The 16,059-nt window shown below is 58.9% G+C and overlaps 1 protein-coding gene across 1 annotated transcript; it reads left to right on the forward strand.

Annotated features, from left to right (window-relative positions):
- Positions 1 to 1,521: 1,521 nt before the first annotated feature.
- Positions 1,522 to 7,776, forward strand: Znf202 (zinc finger protein 202). The gene is made up of 7 exons (XM_090319268.1): positions 1,522 to 1,642; positions 3,246 to 3,734; positions 4,260 to 4,629; positions 4,962 to 5,050; positions 5,650 to 5,782; positions 6,110 to 6,217; positions 6,700 to 7,776. The coding sequence occupies exons 2-7, from the start codon at positions 3,339 to 3,341 to the stop codon at positions 7,554 to 7,556; spliced, it is 1,953 nt and encodes a 650-aa protein (XP_090175394.1). The 5' UTR covers positions 1,522 to 1,642; positions 3,246 to 3,338; the 3' UTR covers positions 7,557 to 7,776.
- Positions 7,777 to 16,059: the final 8,283 nt, after the last annotated feature.

Raw genomic sequence — 16,059 nt, forward strand, 5'->3', positions numbered from 1 at the left:
GACCCGGGTTCCATTCCTGTGTACTACATCCTTAGAAAAAGCTGGAAGTGGTGCTGTGTGGGGAGCCCGGCCCCTCCCTCGCGGTGGCGGGACCTGGAGGTGCGCCTCCCCCTTTCACTGTGGGCCGCCTGCGGTGTTGGTGGCTGCCTGACTCAGGGATATCCGCCGCATGACGGCCGGCATCCATTTTGGGGAGTGCTGCCATTGTTAGCGGAAGCCTGGTCTCTGCGTGGCTGGATGCATGAAGGGTGCATGACTGGAGCGTGTGAAGCTGTGGTTGGAGGGCCTGAGCGAGCTGGCATGAGTTGATTGGCCTACTGCCTGTATATGGCAGCCTGGAGAGAGGAAGGGGGAGGAGGAGAAGAAGAATAAAGGATCCTGCTTAAGCTAGCATTGTGTCGACTGTCTTCCTTGTGGGACAGGGATAGCTGCGTGATCGTGCTGAGGCTCAAGTGGCAGAATTCTAGTCTTGAGAAAATCCAAGGGCAGTGCTCAGGCTCTGAGCTCAAGTCCAGGACTGGCAAAACAAAACAATACACCAATCACAAAGCAGAGAACACTCAAAGCATCATGCTGTGGTGGCCGCAGCATCTCCAAGGAAAGTTCCAAACAATCTAGGTGAAATGTAGCACTCATTTCTCATAATACCACTACTCGGGGACCAGCCCCAGGCCCTGCAGCTGGTGGAACCTCAAGCCGCCATCCCAACTCGAAGCTGTTCTTTGCTTCAAAGGACAGAGCTCTCAACATGTTCTTAAGAACCAACCTTCAGCACAGGCACCACAAAGAACACAAACGCTGGGGGGGCGGAACCCCACGGGGTGCAGGCCAGGGTGCGCCGACTTCCCTCGGCCAAGTCGCGGGGTCGGAACCCTTGGGCGTGGAGCAGGAAGCGCTGGATGGGAGGCCTTGGGATCGCACCCGCAGGAGAGCCCCACGGCGGCTCGGGTGGCGGAGCTCTAGCCGCGAGGACGCCCGGAGGGCTCGGGCCCGGCTCAAGCCCCAGGGCTGGCACAGGCGGGGCGCGCGCAGGTGGCAGAGCGGCCCTGGAAGGCGTCCCGCAGGCCCGTCTAGCCAGGGGCGGGGGCGCGGCCCGGGGAGGGGACCCAGCCCAGGCAGCGGGTGCTGCCCCGGAGCCCGGCGGGGCCCAGGGCCCGGCTCAGCTTCCCGGTCACTCTGACATCCGGGCCTTCCCCCCCCCCCACACACACACGCGCTAACCGCGGCTCCCCGGGGAGGAGGGCGGAGTGGACGGAGCGCGCCCCGGCTCTGCCCTCGGCCCGCGTGCTTTAACGGCCGGCCGCCGCCAAGCAGGCCTCCTTTCCGGTCACCGGCGCCGAGGTCCGGGCGGCTTGGCTCGGGCCTCGCGGAGGGGCCTTCCCGGAAGTGCCCTCCCGGAAGTGCCGCGCCGGTCCCGCCCCCGCGCGGGGGGTCACCGAGAGCACCGGCTCGCCCACGGCCTAGAAAGGCCCCGGGCGGCCGGGAGGCGGGGCGCGCGGCCACTTCCGGTTCCGGGCGCAAAGGCCCTCCCCCCACACGTGTTCTGACGCCTCGGGCCCCGACGCTCGGGTTCCGCGGAGACGTTTGGGCCGGGGGAGGTGGAGGAGAGCCGGCGGGGCGGAGTGCCGGGGCCGCGGGAGCGGTGAGTGCCGGCGCGGACGGGTGGGGCGGGAGGTCAAGCGGGCGGTCCCGGCCCCCGCGGCGGAGGGGACCTGTCGGCCGGGGACGGCGCCGGAGCCCCGGCCTGCGCCCCGCCGCCCTGTCCGGGTCCCCGCTTCACCCCCGTCCTGGGCCCCGCGCCGCCCAATCCGGGTCCCCGCTACACCCCGTCCGGGTCCCCGCGCCGCCCAATCCGAGTCCCCGCGCCGCCCAATCCGGGTCCCCGCTACACCCCCGTCCCGGGCCCCGCGCCGCCCCCCTCCGGGCCCCCGCGCCGCCCAATCCGGGTCCCCGCGCCGCCCCCGTCCGGGTCCCCGCTACACCCCCGTCCCGGGCCCCGCGCCGCCCAATCCGGGTCCCCGCTACACCCCCGTCCCGGGCCCCGCGCCGCCCCCCTCCGGGCCCCCGCTACACCCCCGTCCTGGGCCCCGCGCCGCCCAATCCGGGTCCCCGCTACACCCCCGTCCCGGGCCCCGCGCCGCCCCCGTCCGGGTCCCCGCGCACACCCGCTCTCCCTCGCGGCCAGCGCGGCTCTCCGCCCGGAAGCGGGCGGTGGGGCGGACCGGCTCGAGGGGCCGGGGAGTGCGTCCTCCCGGGACGCGGCGCGGGGATCGGCTGGCCGCGGCGGTGCGAAGGGCCAGAGGGAAAGGAAGAAAGTATCTTCTTCAGCCACCAAACTTCCACTCTCCCCCGGCCTCCCGCGCTGCCCGCGCCTCTACCACTTCCCCTCGAGCCGTGCGTGTGGTGCCAAGGGATCCACCCCGGGCGTCCTCCGTGCCAGTCGAGCGTTCTCCTCTAGGCCACACTCCCAGCCGGTGGTGGCCAGCTTTTCACGTCACTAGGGGGCCTTTCAAAGGACACAGGAGAGGTAGTAGAAAAGGAAAGACCACACTGCAGAGCAGGCTGGCACTACACCGCCTGGGGGACCACGGAGTAAAATGCCTCTTTGTTGCTCTCGGTCCCTGGCATCAGCGTGCACGCTTGCTCATCCAGCTTGCTCAGGTGTGCAGAGCACATCACTGCGCTGTCTGTGAGACCCGTAGTGTGGCCCTGGTCACTTGGAGATCTGGAGGTAGAGTTTGCTGCTTCTTCGGGACTCCCAGGTTAGGCATTGGGGCTCTTAACACTATGGCCCTCTCCTGCCCCCATCCCATCCCTCGGAGAGCTCCTCCCCTTTACTCTCACTGTGGCTCAGATCACACCTTGATGTGCCACACAAGAAACAATGTAGTAGATAACGGTAGAATCACTTGAGGCAGAAGCTCTACAGGTAGACCTGTGGTTGGTTCCCAGGCCCCAGGCTGGGACTGCAAGGATTCTAGTGTTTTGGTGCACTGGTGCAGGCAAGAGATAATGAGAGCTAACTATGGTGGAGAGGAGGCTTTGCATAAAAATGCAGCTTTCCCCCCTGGGGTGTGGGCCTTGCCTAGGCCATGAGGTACTGGGCTGAAAGTCAGTGGCTGTGTAAATTGGGGAGGGGACAGAGTAGCCATTTGAAGTTGTGCGTGTGAAGAGCTGCGATGATTCTTGACACCTCATTTGTTTCAGGCTTTTGCTCTTGTTCATTATTCTTTTCTCCATTCTAGGTCCCTTGGGAGCAGTCCTTGGAAGAGTCCAGGCTGGCCTAGGGGCACTGCCGGCAAGCACTGTCCATGGTGTGAAACCCCCAGAGCCAGGAGATGGCAGCAGCCCTGGAGCCTGAGGATCAGGATCTGTGGAAGGAAGAGGGGGTTCTGATGGTGAAATTAGAAGATGATTCCAGGCGCAGGCCTGCATCCCAGTGGGAGGAGCCAGTGTTGGAGACCTCACACCAGAACTTCCGCTGCTTCCGCTACCAGGAAGCCGCCAGCCCTCGAGAAGCACTCACCAAACTCAGGGAACTCTGTCGCCAGTGGCTGAGGCCCGAGAGGCGGACCAAAGAGCAGATCCTGGAGCTGCTGGTGCTGGAGCAGTTCCTCACAGTGCTGCCTGGGGACCTGCAGCACTGGGTGCGCGGCCAGCGGCCAGAGAGTGCAGAGGAGGCGGTCACACTTGTGGAGGGCCTGCAGAGGCAGCCTGGGAGCCCAAGGCGGTGGGTGAGGAGGGGGAGTCCTGACCTGTGACCTGTGCAACGAGAGGGGGACTTCCCTGAGGGCTCGCCTTTTGAGGAGGGCTCGTGTGGCCTCGTGTCTTGCCTTCCATTGTCAGGCTCTGCCCTAGGGGAGGCTCTCCTACCGGTGATGGTGGCCTGGGGCTTGAACCCTGCATCACCACCCTGAGCATCTTCCGGCTCTTCTCCCTGCCTTTGCATTTCATTCTTGGGGCACCTGGGGAGAATTTTGTCGGTGGCTTTCCTAAATCCTCAGTCTCAGGAACCTCCCTCCAGGATGGAGAGCAGGGAAGTAGTGAAGGCCAGGATGAGAAAGGGGACCTCACAGAGTGCTGGGTGATGGGAGCAGGGGTGCAGAGCACAGAACAGAGCTGTGGCTGAATCCCTCTGCCACTAACTCACTCCCCTGTGCAGCTGGATGCCCCCCTCCATCCCCTGTGGGAGCTTTTCCTTAAGCAGCTTCTCAAACCCTGGTGACTCCATGGTCACTGGAAGTTGAACTCATTCCCAGGTGACTGTCCATGTTCACGGCCAGGAGGTCCTGTCAGAGGAGACGTCACACCTGGGGGCAGAGTCTGAGTCAACTGACATGCCACAGAGCCTGGCACAGAATGAAGGGCAGTTTCTCGGGGATGCTACCCTGAATCCAGACCTGTCCCGCGAGGACGCCGCCCCAAGTCCAGATCTGTCTCTCACGGACACCGCTCCAAGTCCAGATCCGTTTCTTGAGGATGACACCCTGGATTCAGACCTGCCCCGCGAGGATGCCCCCCTGAATCCAGACCTGTCCTGCGAGGACACCGCCCCAAGTCCAGATCTGGGGTCAGCAGTGCAGCAGAGCCCTCGCTGTGAAGAGGGGCTCTGGCCCCCGGGAGAGAGTGGTGGGCAGCCTGGACTCGGGGGGGGGGGGGGTCCTGTTCTGCTCTGGGAGTGGGGGGGGGACTGTCCTGCTCTGGGAGCAGGGGTGGGGGGGAGGCTAGCTTGTTCTCGCAGACTACTTGATGGCAGTGGGAAGAAATCTGGAATCCCAGCTGCTGAGAGGAGGTAGTTGCAGCTAGAATCCCAACGATGGAGGATTGGTGGCGCTGTTTCTGTTGATGGTGGTGTGGGGTGTCCTGGTTCCACTTAGAGTGGTCTGGGCCACCTTCTTGCCAAAAATGACGGGAGTGTTCGGGTTCCCATGGTGTTGCTGATCTCTGCCACCTTTTCTTAGAGGTCCCAGCACCCCAGGAGCCAGGCCCTCCCGCTGAGAGGGGCTCGGGAGACCCCAGCATGGCGGCCCTCCTCAGTGCGCTGTCACAGGTGCGTCTTCCTCTTACTCCATGTCACGGGGTCTGCCTGGAGACTGGGCGATGTTGAGCAGAGGAGGTATGGTTTGACTCAAGCTCTACTTTGTGTGACACTCAAGGGGCAGGGAGAAGCTTATTTAGAGACAACCTTGTTAGAATTTGTTGGTCACTGTAAGAATGGCTGGTGGTACTGCCATGACAGACTGTCAGTGATAGGATTGTGTAGGGTTGATAAATCCCCAGAGAAGCAATCATAGCTACTCAGGAGAAGGAGATCTGAGGATAGTGGTTCCAGACAGCCTGGGCATAAAAATCCATGGGGCTCTAATCTCCACGTAACTTCCAGCAATTTAGATAGGAAGGTAGAATAATATTTCTTCAGACCGTTATTGAGTGTTAAATAGTAAGTAAGCACAGACCTGCCCTGAGAGAAGTCAGGAGGCCAGAGCAGCAGGTTCAGGGCCTGTGCGTCCCTGAAGGCAAAAGGAAAGGGAGCAGAAGGGAGTCCCATGGCCTGTGAGCTTTCCTTCTGCCTCCACACATGGCCTTTGTCCTGAGTGGAGCAGGAGGCTGCTTGCTGCATCCGGTTCTGAGCAGGCCGTGTTGTTTCAGGGGCTGGCAACGTTCAAGGATGTGGCCGTGTACCTCTCCCAGGAACAGTGGGGTGACCTGGAGCCCAGGCAGGAGTTTTATGGCGAGTTCGTGCTGGAAGAGGAAGAAGACTGCGGCGTCGTGTTCTCCCTGTGTAAGCTACTCCCCTTTCTCCAACCTCCCCCCCCCCCCCCAGCAGAGATCTCTCATACCAGTGAGATTAAAGGAATAATTAGCTGTTTGGGGAAGCAGGTGGAAATCTCAGCAGATGCTACATTAAAGCCTGAGTGTAGAGATGGAACAAGAAAAGGAACTGGAGACGACCTGGCCTGCCTTCCTTGGCATGGGGAAAGGAGGGAGATTTGTAACTGCTTCAACATTGGAAGTCAGGAGATGACGTAGACTAGGTGTTTTGACTGACCAACTTCTGCAACCCAGCCCACTGGGCACACTCAGGGTGTCCTCTCCCTCTCTTGAACAGCATTTCCGATCCCCAGACTTCCTGACGCTCAGCTGGGTGAGGGGGAGTCGCAAGTCTCAGAGACTCGGGAGCCCGGGGAGCCAGAGATTCTGGGCTTCACATGCACAGGTGAGGAATGGCAGAGCAGCTGCAGTCATTCTGTCTCTTGGGGGGTTCTGTTGGTTTTGTGTTTATTTGAGTCATGATTGTCACACTGGAATGACAGGTTTGCACCCAAGCACTAAGAAGTGGGTCGTTACTGCCCTCTCCCTCTAAAAACCACCTTCCTGTCACCTCCCTCCTGGTCATTCTTCCCAGTCCTTTCCAAGGGCTAGCCAAGCCAAAAGAGAATAAAGCAACTGACCTGGAATCAGCACTGCCGTTTACTACTTTTCGGTCTCTGCTTTTGTAAAATGAGGACAGTGACATTTGTCCCTGCTAATGTTTGCCGGTGCTGGGACAGGCTTTACGCGTGCCATGTATTGTCCCAAGCCTGCTGGTGGCAGGCTTGCCTTTCTCCAGGCTTTCCCGCCCAAGCCATTTGGAAACCCTTATGTGGAGAGCATTGCTCAAGCCATTGTGGTGTCTGCTTCTCTCTCATTGTTGGGTAGGAGACCGGAGAGGGGAGGCGCCTGAGTACGTGGCACAGGAGGATCCCGGCATGGAGGATTCGGGAGGGCCTGCCCGGGGACCCGGGGAGACGCGCCGGACTCCAGCCTGTGAAGTGGCCGCCGCCAAGGACAGCAGGGATGGGCGCCCCAAAAGAAGGTCCGACCGGGAGGGCTCCCAAGCAAGCGGGGTCGCCGGTGCGGAGGGGGCGCACCCCCTGCGGAAGCGGAGTCACACCTGCCCCGAGTGCGGGAACAGCTTCTGGTGGAGCTCCAACCTCCGGAGACACATGCGGACGCACACGGGCGAGAGGCCGTACACGTGCGAGGTGTGCGGGAAGAGCTACACGCGCAGCGCGCACCTGGCCAGCCACCAGAAGGCGGTGCACAGGGCCGCGCCCCGGCGCCCCCCGCCGCCGCCACCCCGCTCCCAGGCCCGCCGGCCCGGCCCGCGCCGCCGCGAACGGCCCTTCGCCTGCCCCGACTGCGGGAAGCGCTTCCCCTGGCGCTCGGACCTGGCGCGGCACCGGCGCACGCACACCGGGGAGAAGCCCTTCGCCTGCGCCGACTGCGGCCGCAGGTTCAGCCAGAGGTCAGTGTTGGTGGCGCACCTGGCCACGCACCGGGACCTGCTCTACCGCTGCGGCGAGTGCGGGCAGGCCTTCCGCGAGCACCGGCGCTTCCTGGCCCACCACGAGGCGCACGTGGCCCGGGAGCTCAGCCTGCGCCCGCGCCCGCGCGCCGCGCCCAGGGACCCGCAGCCCTTCTCCTGCCCGGACTGCGGGAAGGGCTTCCACCGGAAGTACCACATGCTCCGCCACCAGAGGATCCACCGGAGGGCCCCCCGGGACCAGGCCTAGCGCGGCCCCCGGGAACCGGGCGCTGAGCGCCGCGCGGGGGGGGGGGGGCGGGGGGTGCCCAGGGGCCTCGCCTCGGCCGGCCGCGGTGATGGAAAGGTTCCGCCCCAGCAGGTCTCCCCCCCACCTCCCCCCCCACACTCCCCCAGGGCGGCCGCGCACTAGTGCGTTCTAGCACCAGGCGCCGCCCTCCCTGTAAAAGCACCTTGGAAATAAAGCTGTGCTCGCCGCAGGCCGCGCCCTCGTCCTGCCTGGCCTCATTTCCCGGGGTGGGTGCCCATGCCTGCGGGCTGTCTGCGCCGCCCTCACCAGCACCTGAGCCCGCACGGGCGGGCCGGGAGCCGGGTGCCAGTGTGGCCTCATGAGACCAGCCTTTCTGAAGGCAACGGCGAAACGTGGATCTCAGGCTCCTGGAGAGAGGTCATCATGGAAATGTCATTCCCCAGCTTCCCCGTGAGACCAGACAGTACCAGCCAGGGGTCACCACGCCGTGCCAGAGAGTGGAGTGCGCAGGGGCAGGGGGCCCACCCCACCCCCTGTGCCCGGCCTTGAGATCCCTACAGCAGTTCCTCAGAAAAGCTCCCCTGAGAACGGGAAGCCATGCCCCCGTCTCTTCTTAGAGGTCGTCACACCATGCCAGGGCCTCCTTGGCCTTGGGGACTTGGGGTCTGTAGCCGGGCTCTGTGGAGACGGGGAATGCACGCCTGGGGAAAGCTCCCCAGAGAGTGCACACAGAGGCGCTGCGCCCAGGCTGGCAGGCAGCTGTCTCCCCTTGGTACTCTGACCTGAGCCCTGCATCAGGTTCTTCCCTTCCTCCACTTACCTACCCGGGACTCGTTCTTGCAGGTGGTGGCGGTGGCGGCGGGGAGTCCTGGGTGGGCACTGTTGAGGTGAGCGGGCAGTCTTCCCCTCTTGGTGCCAGGATGGGGCTTACCATCCTCTCTCAGCTTTTAGCTCTCCCAAATGAACCTGGCCTCCACTTCCTTTAACCTCAGACCAGACTCAGAGATCCTGCATGTCCAGAATGCCACACACACACCTTCCCCAGCTTTGCACAAAGTATTTTCTCATGCTAGTTCTAGCCGCCCCTGCTCTCACCATATATATGCGTATAGACACACATGAATGTGTGCTGCCATATACATAAGTAGTCACCTTTTCTCAATCTGTTCACCCACTGTGGGACATTGGGCTGTTTCCATAACTTGGCTACGGTGAAAATAATTTTTCATTTTTTTAAATATAATTTTATTGTTAAGATGTCAAACAGGTATTACCATTTGATGAAAAATAAGTTTGTAGAACCATCTAGGACTACATGAAACCCCAGTGGAGTCTAGGGTCCCACTCTGCAAGGGTGTTCATCAGACGGGCACATCTATGGCTGCATGGCGCATCAGGGCTTCACAACACGTCTTCTGGGCCTGGGTATCTGTCAGTGTTGGGCACACAGCGAACACGCAGTGACATGTGTTGAGTGGTGGACTAGTGAGCAGAGGGACAGCCGCCCCTGACTCGTGTTCGCCTCCTGATCCCAGAGCCTCCCGTGCTGGAAAAGAACTCAGGGAATACTCAGCACTGATTGTTTTAGCTATAAAGCTCAGCTTTTGAAATGTAAATAATTGCTGAAGGTAGGCCTATCACTCAAATTGTTAAATGGAAAAAAAATGAAAAATGTGGAAAAGTTGAATATGTGGAAGTAATATACACAATTATTTAAGTCGTGTAAGTGAATCCAGTCAGCTGACTCAGTAGTCCCTTTCACTCCTGACACCAGATGGCGACATTTCGCCAATCTTCAGACTTCCAGACAAGGTTGAGGAGATTTAAGCTGGGCACTAAAAATTCACAAATGGAGATCCTAAATGTAAAAGTCTCATCATCTGTTGGGACAATAGACATGGACAATTAAGAGTAAAATAATGTTACAAAGCAGTTTTGGGGTTTTTTTGGGGGGGACGGGGTTTGCCAGTCCTGGTGCTTGAACTCAGGGCCTGTACACTGTCCCTGAGCTTCTTTTGCTTAAGGCTAGCACTCTACCACTTGAGCCACAGCACGACTTCTGGCTTTTCCATTTATGTGGTGCTGGGGAATTGAACCCGGGGCTTCTAGCATGCTAGGCAAGCACTCTACCACTAAGCCACATCCCAGTCCCTAAGAGGACATTTTTGAAGAACAAAGGCTTCTCAATTCATAGGAGAGAATAAAAAATATACATATACAAGCAAGTGCTCACTGTTATCAACATCAAGACTATGTAATTTAAAAATTTAAAAATTCGACAAAGCCAGGCACCAGTGGTTCGTGCCTATAATCTAGCTACATGGCAGGCTGAGATTGGGAGGACAAAGTTCACCAGATCCCCTTCTCACTGGTTAGCTGGGCATGGTGGCATGTGCCTGGCTTCCCCACTGCACTGGAGACTGAGGTCAGCAGTTCCAGGCAATCTCCAATGCCCTTGTAACCCCAAGCCTTCTAAAGAGTCCTCAGCTTCTTCCGGGCAGGGAGGAGGGGAGGGCTGGAGGAGGCAGACAAAGATCTATGTGCCTGCCATATTCAATCAGCACAAATCCAAATGTAAACAAGCTACAGATCATTGGAACTTGCCTGGAAAGTCAACATGGTATGAGCAGGGGAAAGATGCATTAGGAACCACTGAATATAAACCAAAGGGAAAGATGCATTAGGAACCATTGAACATACCAAGGGGCCATTTCACTACTGGAGTTTAGACCTGCGGGGGCAGAAAAGTGTGGTTTCAGCAAAGTCTAAGGCATTTTTAAAAATCCAATCTGGAATGGATTGGAAGGCCAGCCTTAGCACCAGGGGGAGGTGCTTATCTGAGATCCAGGCACCTGGCCCAGAGCTGGTCCAGGCAGCCCCCCCCCCCAACCACCCGCAATGTCTGCCTGTTCAGTATTTCCTGCAACCTTTGCAATTCTTGCGGAGGCCTATTCCATCCACCAGCGGCCTCAGTCACTCAGGTGTTTCTCGTGCTTTCTGCACCTGGATCCACTGTCAGACCAGTGCAGTAGCTGAGGTAAAGCATGGAGGTTGCCTCCCTTCCCTGCAGGCCTGGGCGGGACTCTGTCCCTCACCCCCTCCGGCCTCATGGCCGTGCATGTGGACCCTGGGCTCATGCTGGCATGGCTGTATTTGCTGCACCCACCTTCTTGTGTGTCCCCTCCCTCACTTCTTTCTTGCAAGGACATGTAGTGGCTTTTAGGACCTACCCAGAATCCCAGAGAGCTCTCCCTATCCCCTGCTACCTACCTGGTCGCTACAGAAAGTAGTGCAGCGTACTGAGAACGTGCCCCAGTCTGCCATTCAGGTGCCAGCCTGGAGTTTCACTCCTGCTTCCCCCACCACTTTCCATGATTGCTGGTCCTCTCAGAGGGAAACACTCACACACTGCTGTCCCCAGCGCCTGCTGTCCCATTGCCCTGGTGTCACCTGGGAACTTCAGCTACCCTGGCCACCTCAGCTGCTCAGGACCCAGGCAGCCTCCTGGCCTGCCTGCCAGCTCCCCTCCTGCTCCTGAGCAGGAGCCTGAGGAGGAGGGAGGGGTGAGGTGCCCCAAGCCCTGGCTCTGGCCTGCTCAGGACTGCAACCCCGAGGCAGTCAGACAATAGAGAAGGAAGCCTGAGGTGTTACCTACCACTGTCCTGCCTGCCACACAGACCCAGGATTAGGGAGAAAAGAATCCCAATCTGGACAGAATCTAAACAATCCCTGCTTAGCCCTGGCACCAATCTCCACATTAGCCTGCAATCTCCACATTAAACCCAGCCCTGGGGCCAGACAACTGCAGCTGGCCAAAAGGTGGCAGGGTGGGTGCTCTGGGGAACGTCCCTTCCAGCTCGGGCTTCCTCTCAGAGTCAGAAGGAAGAGCATCTTTTGTCTGCAAAGGGCCAGTGGAGAGGCCATGACGTGAGTTCTCTCCAGCGTCTAACCTGGCCAGGTCACAGTAAATTGCAGGCATAAAAGCTACTTATGGCTTTTTTATTTTTTTGTTTTTGGTCTTGGACTCAGATAAACCATGCATTTAGGGTAGGAATGAGGAGTCTCATCTTCCCGCAGACATTAAGTCTACCCACAGGCAGGTACCAGGCTGGACCAGGAAATCGACAGGAGCTCCACTACCAGTCGCTACTCCTGTGCTCATCTAGCCGGGGAAGAAAAAGCTCCGGTGATCCACTGTTCCGTGCTCCCTGCCCTCACTCACGGGAGAGATTGTCTCCCAAGAATGTGGGCAGAGGCTACACGTACAGCCTTTGACAGAACGGTGGACCCAGCCTCGAGCCTGCTTTGTGTCTCAGAGGAAAGGAGCGGGAAGGGGAGAGCTGCCAGGAAGCTGAGTGAAAGACTCGAGTTGTCTATTTCTACGTGAGCCAACCTGGTAACCACACAGAGAGCCCTGGGCCATCTCAGAAATGCTTTTTACTTACTTTTTTTCCCTTTCTAATCCTACTTCTAAGATGTTCATCTGCCTACATATTTACATAATCCAGCTTTGTTCATCTAAGATGGTGCATTATTGATGAGAGCTTTTTATCCCAGTCCTCTGCTGCTTGGTAAGGTTTCACAGGCTTGGCAGGTTCGTGACTACATAGGAGATATCATTCACCACCTCTGGTGACACTGGGACGTGGGGCCAGGTCTGGGGAGAGGGCAGTGATCACGTCTCTTGCCTGGGTCTGCCATGAAAGCATTAGGCTGTTCCAGCAAGCATGATGGTGCATGCTTGTAATCTCAGCTGAGGAAAAGGGGTTGTGAGGTTCCGGCCAGTCTCCTGGTCTCAAAACTAAAGTAGCTGGAAGCAATAAAAGTTATTTTCTCGGGGCTGGGAGTTTGGCTTAGTGGTAGAGTGCTTGCCTAGCATTCACGAAGACCCGGGTTCAATTCCTCAGTACCACATACATAGCAAAAAGCCAGAAGTGGTGCTATGGCTCAAGTGGAAGAGCCCTAGCCTTGAGAAAATCCAGGGACAGTGCTCGGGCCCTGAGCCCAAGCCCAGGACTGGCAAAAAAAAAAAAAAAAAAAAGTTATTTTCTCACCCATCTGGAGGTTCAGGAACAAGGTACAGTCATGGTTGGTTTCTGGAAAGTTCTTTCTCCCCGGTTGAAATGGCCACTTCCCCCTTTGTGTGGATGACAAAAGGAGTCCAGATTCTGGACCTTCCAATCTCTCTCCCTCCTTCTTCCTCTTTCTCTCAGAGCTCATGACCTCCAGCCCTTGTTTTTTAATTAATCATTTCTTGCCTTCTTTTAATTGATTATTTATTTTTGTGCTGGTCTGGGTGCTGTCCCTCCTCTTTTAGTCCCAAGGCTAGAGCTCTACCGCTCAAGCCACACCTCCACTTCCATCCCAGCTCCTCGTGCTTGCTAGGCTCCTGCTCTACCACTTGGGCCATGCTTCCAGCTCTGCTTTCTGCTGGTTATTTTGGAGGTGGTGTCTTGTGAAATTTTCCATCTGGGCTCCTTCTGAACTGGGATTCTCCGGATCTGAGCCTCTTGGGTGGCTGGGATTCCAGGTGTGAACTTCCAGCATGGGTCTCGGGAAATCTTTGGTCCCTGGTTTATCGTGAGGGGTCCACGGGGCGCTGGCCGGGCTCTGTGTCTCCATGTGAGCTCTCCTGGGCGACCAGCTCTCTGCGCTGCTGGGCTGGGTCAACTCTCGGGCCTCGGAGTCTTTCACAACATGATTACAGGGAGCTGCCAGCGGCTTTCCTCCTGGAAAGCGGGTGTCCTCTCCAGGGTGGAAGCAGACACCCACCCCTCCTTTGAGTTGATTTTTTTTCTTAAGACAGGTAAGGGACATAGGAAGATTCGCCCTGTCTGATTTTGTTATCAGGCCATCCCTGAGTCTTACTTAGCCCTGCACGGCTCCTACATTAATCAGAATTTATTTTTATCTCACCGCCTCCCAGGTTGAGCTGAATGCTCTGCTCTGTGCCTGCTGGGCGTGGTTGCCATAGAAACGCTTCCAGGAGAAGCTGGTATCTGACAGCAGGGCCTAGTCAGCCCCCCCCCCCCCCAAGATGGGAAGCTCTGGGACTGCACTGGGGCCCTCCAGTCCAGGGATCCCGCAGGTCAGTCAACAGCTCCCCCCTCCAGATGGGAAGCTCTGGGACTGCACTGGGGCCCTCCAGGCCAGGGGCTCCGCAGGTCAGTCAACATGCACACAGGGCTCTGACTTCCCAGCTCCGGGCCTCAACTCGGCCCGGGGGCCAGGGCCCGCCTCGGGCTCGCCTGGTGGACCTGCGCCGGGTCCTGAGGCTCCGGGATCAGGGGCTCCTCGCCAGCCCCCAGAACGCCGCGCACATTTGACAGCTGCTCTACCTCTTTGCCCTCCAAATACCGCTGGCCCTCGGCCTCTCCGAGGAGGGAAGGCGCAGCCCGCGCAGGCCCAGCCGCTCCCGGCAGCAGAGGGCGCGCGCGGCCCGGTGCCATGGCGACCCTGGGACGCCGTGACCCGGGCAGCGGGGCCGGGCCGGGCGCGGCGACGCGGGGCGCAGCGCGGGCGGTTCAGCCGGCCCGGGGGCGCACGGCCCGGCCTTGCGCGTTCCTCCCGGCCGGGCCCCGGGACAGACGTGCCTCCCTCTGCTGGCGGGCACGAGCCTAGCACCGCCAAGATCAAGGTCACCACGACCTTGTGGCCGCCGGGGCGGGGCGGGACGGTGAAGGTGCTGGAGGATCTGCGGGCCGGGGGATCCCGGACCGCGGAGGAGACCGTGGCCGGGCTGCCGAGCAGGCTGCGCGAGCTCCGCCTCTGCGCCTTCCCAGCCGGCCGAGCCAGGGACCTGAAGCCTGGACGCGGAGGTCTGTCTGCAGCACCCCACGAGGCCAAGTGCACGATGACTCCACCCGGAGCGGATTTCTAGCTCGTTCTCTGCTGTGCTGACTCCTTCCTGTGGGAGAGGGGGCGGAGGAAAGGAGAGGGGGGAGAGGGGAGGGAGACACCCACACCCCTGAAAACCACTCCAGAAGGATGCTGAGCAGAGCAGCCTTGACTCTGTATCTTATTTAAGCAGGGAGGAATTGGTCCCTGTCCAACATCAAGTTTCTTCTGTTGTCATTTCGTGTCCTGTTGGGTTTGCCTCCTGGGCAGCCGCGCTCCTCTCCACCCAGCTGCACAGACAGGCCCCGTGGGGCCGCGCAGGGCACAGACAGGCCCCATGGGGCTGCGCGCAGGGCACCTTTCCCGTCCTCAGTGCCCCTCGCAGAGAGAGAACCCACCAGGCAGGTAGTCAACACGGGACAAACTCTTTCCCCAACCCCCAATACTGACTTTGAAGCTGTTCAAACGAGTTTTTCCTGTCCAAACCTGCATATGTGTATGCGTGTGTGTGTGTGTGTGTGTGTGTGTGTGCTGGACATGGGGCTTGAATTCAGGCTTGGCCGCTGTCTTTTAGTGACTTTGCTCAAGGCTGGTGCTCTGTCCGTGGAACCACAGCTCCACTTCCCGCTTTGTGGTGGTTAATTGGTGATAAGAATCTCACAGACTTTCCTGTCTGGACTGGCTTTGAACCTCGATTCTCTCAGCCTCCTGAAAAGCTAGGATTATAGGTGTGAGCCCTTGACTCCTGCTGGAATTTCATACATCTCCATGGATGCTTTGGGTTCCTCTTACCCACTAGGTTCTCATGTAATCCAGGAAGGGCCTGCATAGTTTAATGGCAATGTCACTGTTTCCTGTTTTCGGTTCTAAGCCTGGCCTCCCTTGCTGGTGACAGCAGTGCGTGACAGGCAAGCAGGCGGGGGGGGGGGATCCTGGAGATCCTGAGAGGACCTACTCCCCTGTGTGTTCTGGGCTGCAGTGTAAACATGTTTCCTCCCTCTCCCTGTCCCGCAGGGGTGCACTGTTTTTCAAAAGCAGGTTGCTGAATTTACCAGGGCAGCAGTCTGATTCCTGACTCTGATTCCTGTGTCTCACTTCAGCTACCTCTTGATCTTGAGATGCTTCTCTTGGCATCTCTGTGAGCTTCAACAGGAGGAGGGGGACCCCCATGGTTGAGGCCGTCAGCTTCTCCCACAGTCCAGGCAGAATGTGGCCCCGGTGCTCCCATCCCCACATGAGCCTACCCGGCAAATCTTCATTGGGGTCACTCCCCCTCCTGCTGCCTCAGGGAACAGTCTCCTCACATGGCCTCTCCCTACACTTGCCAGGCGCCATTCACCCCATCCACCGTGCTGCTCCTGTCCTCTTCTCAGTCTCTGAGCGTGACTAGCTGGCATCCATTCCAAGAATGCGTGCTCCTCAGGCCTCTCTTTCCCTTGGCTGCAGTGGCATCGTGCCTTGCTGGACCTTCTCCCATTTCCCTTACAGATCTTTTCTGTTCCTCCTATCGATTTTGGCTTCCACCCTTCACTCTTTCCATACTCCTCTTACTCCCTCATCCATTCATTCATTGGGGGGGGGGAGAGTCAGAGGGTCTTGTCCCTGCCTGGCTTCCATCCACACACTTCTGACTGCACCAAGCGATTTATCCACTGCCGAGGTCAAC

Source organism: Megascapheus bottae, chromosome 27 (genome assembly GCF_031878675.1).
Source record: "Megascapheus bottae isolate mThoBot1 chromosome 27, mThoBot2.hap1, whole genome shotgun sequence".
Taxonomy (NCBI): Eukaryota; Metazoa; Chordata; class Mammalia; order Rodentia; family Geomyidae; genus Megascapheus; species Megascapheus bottae.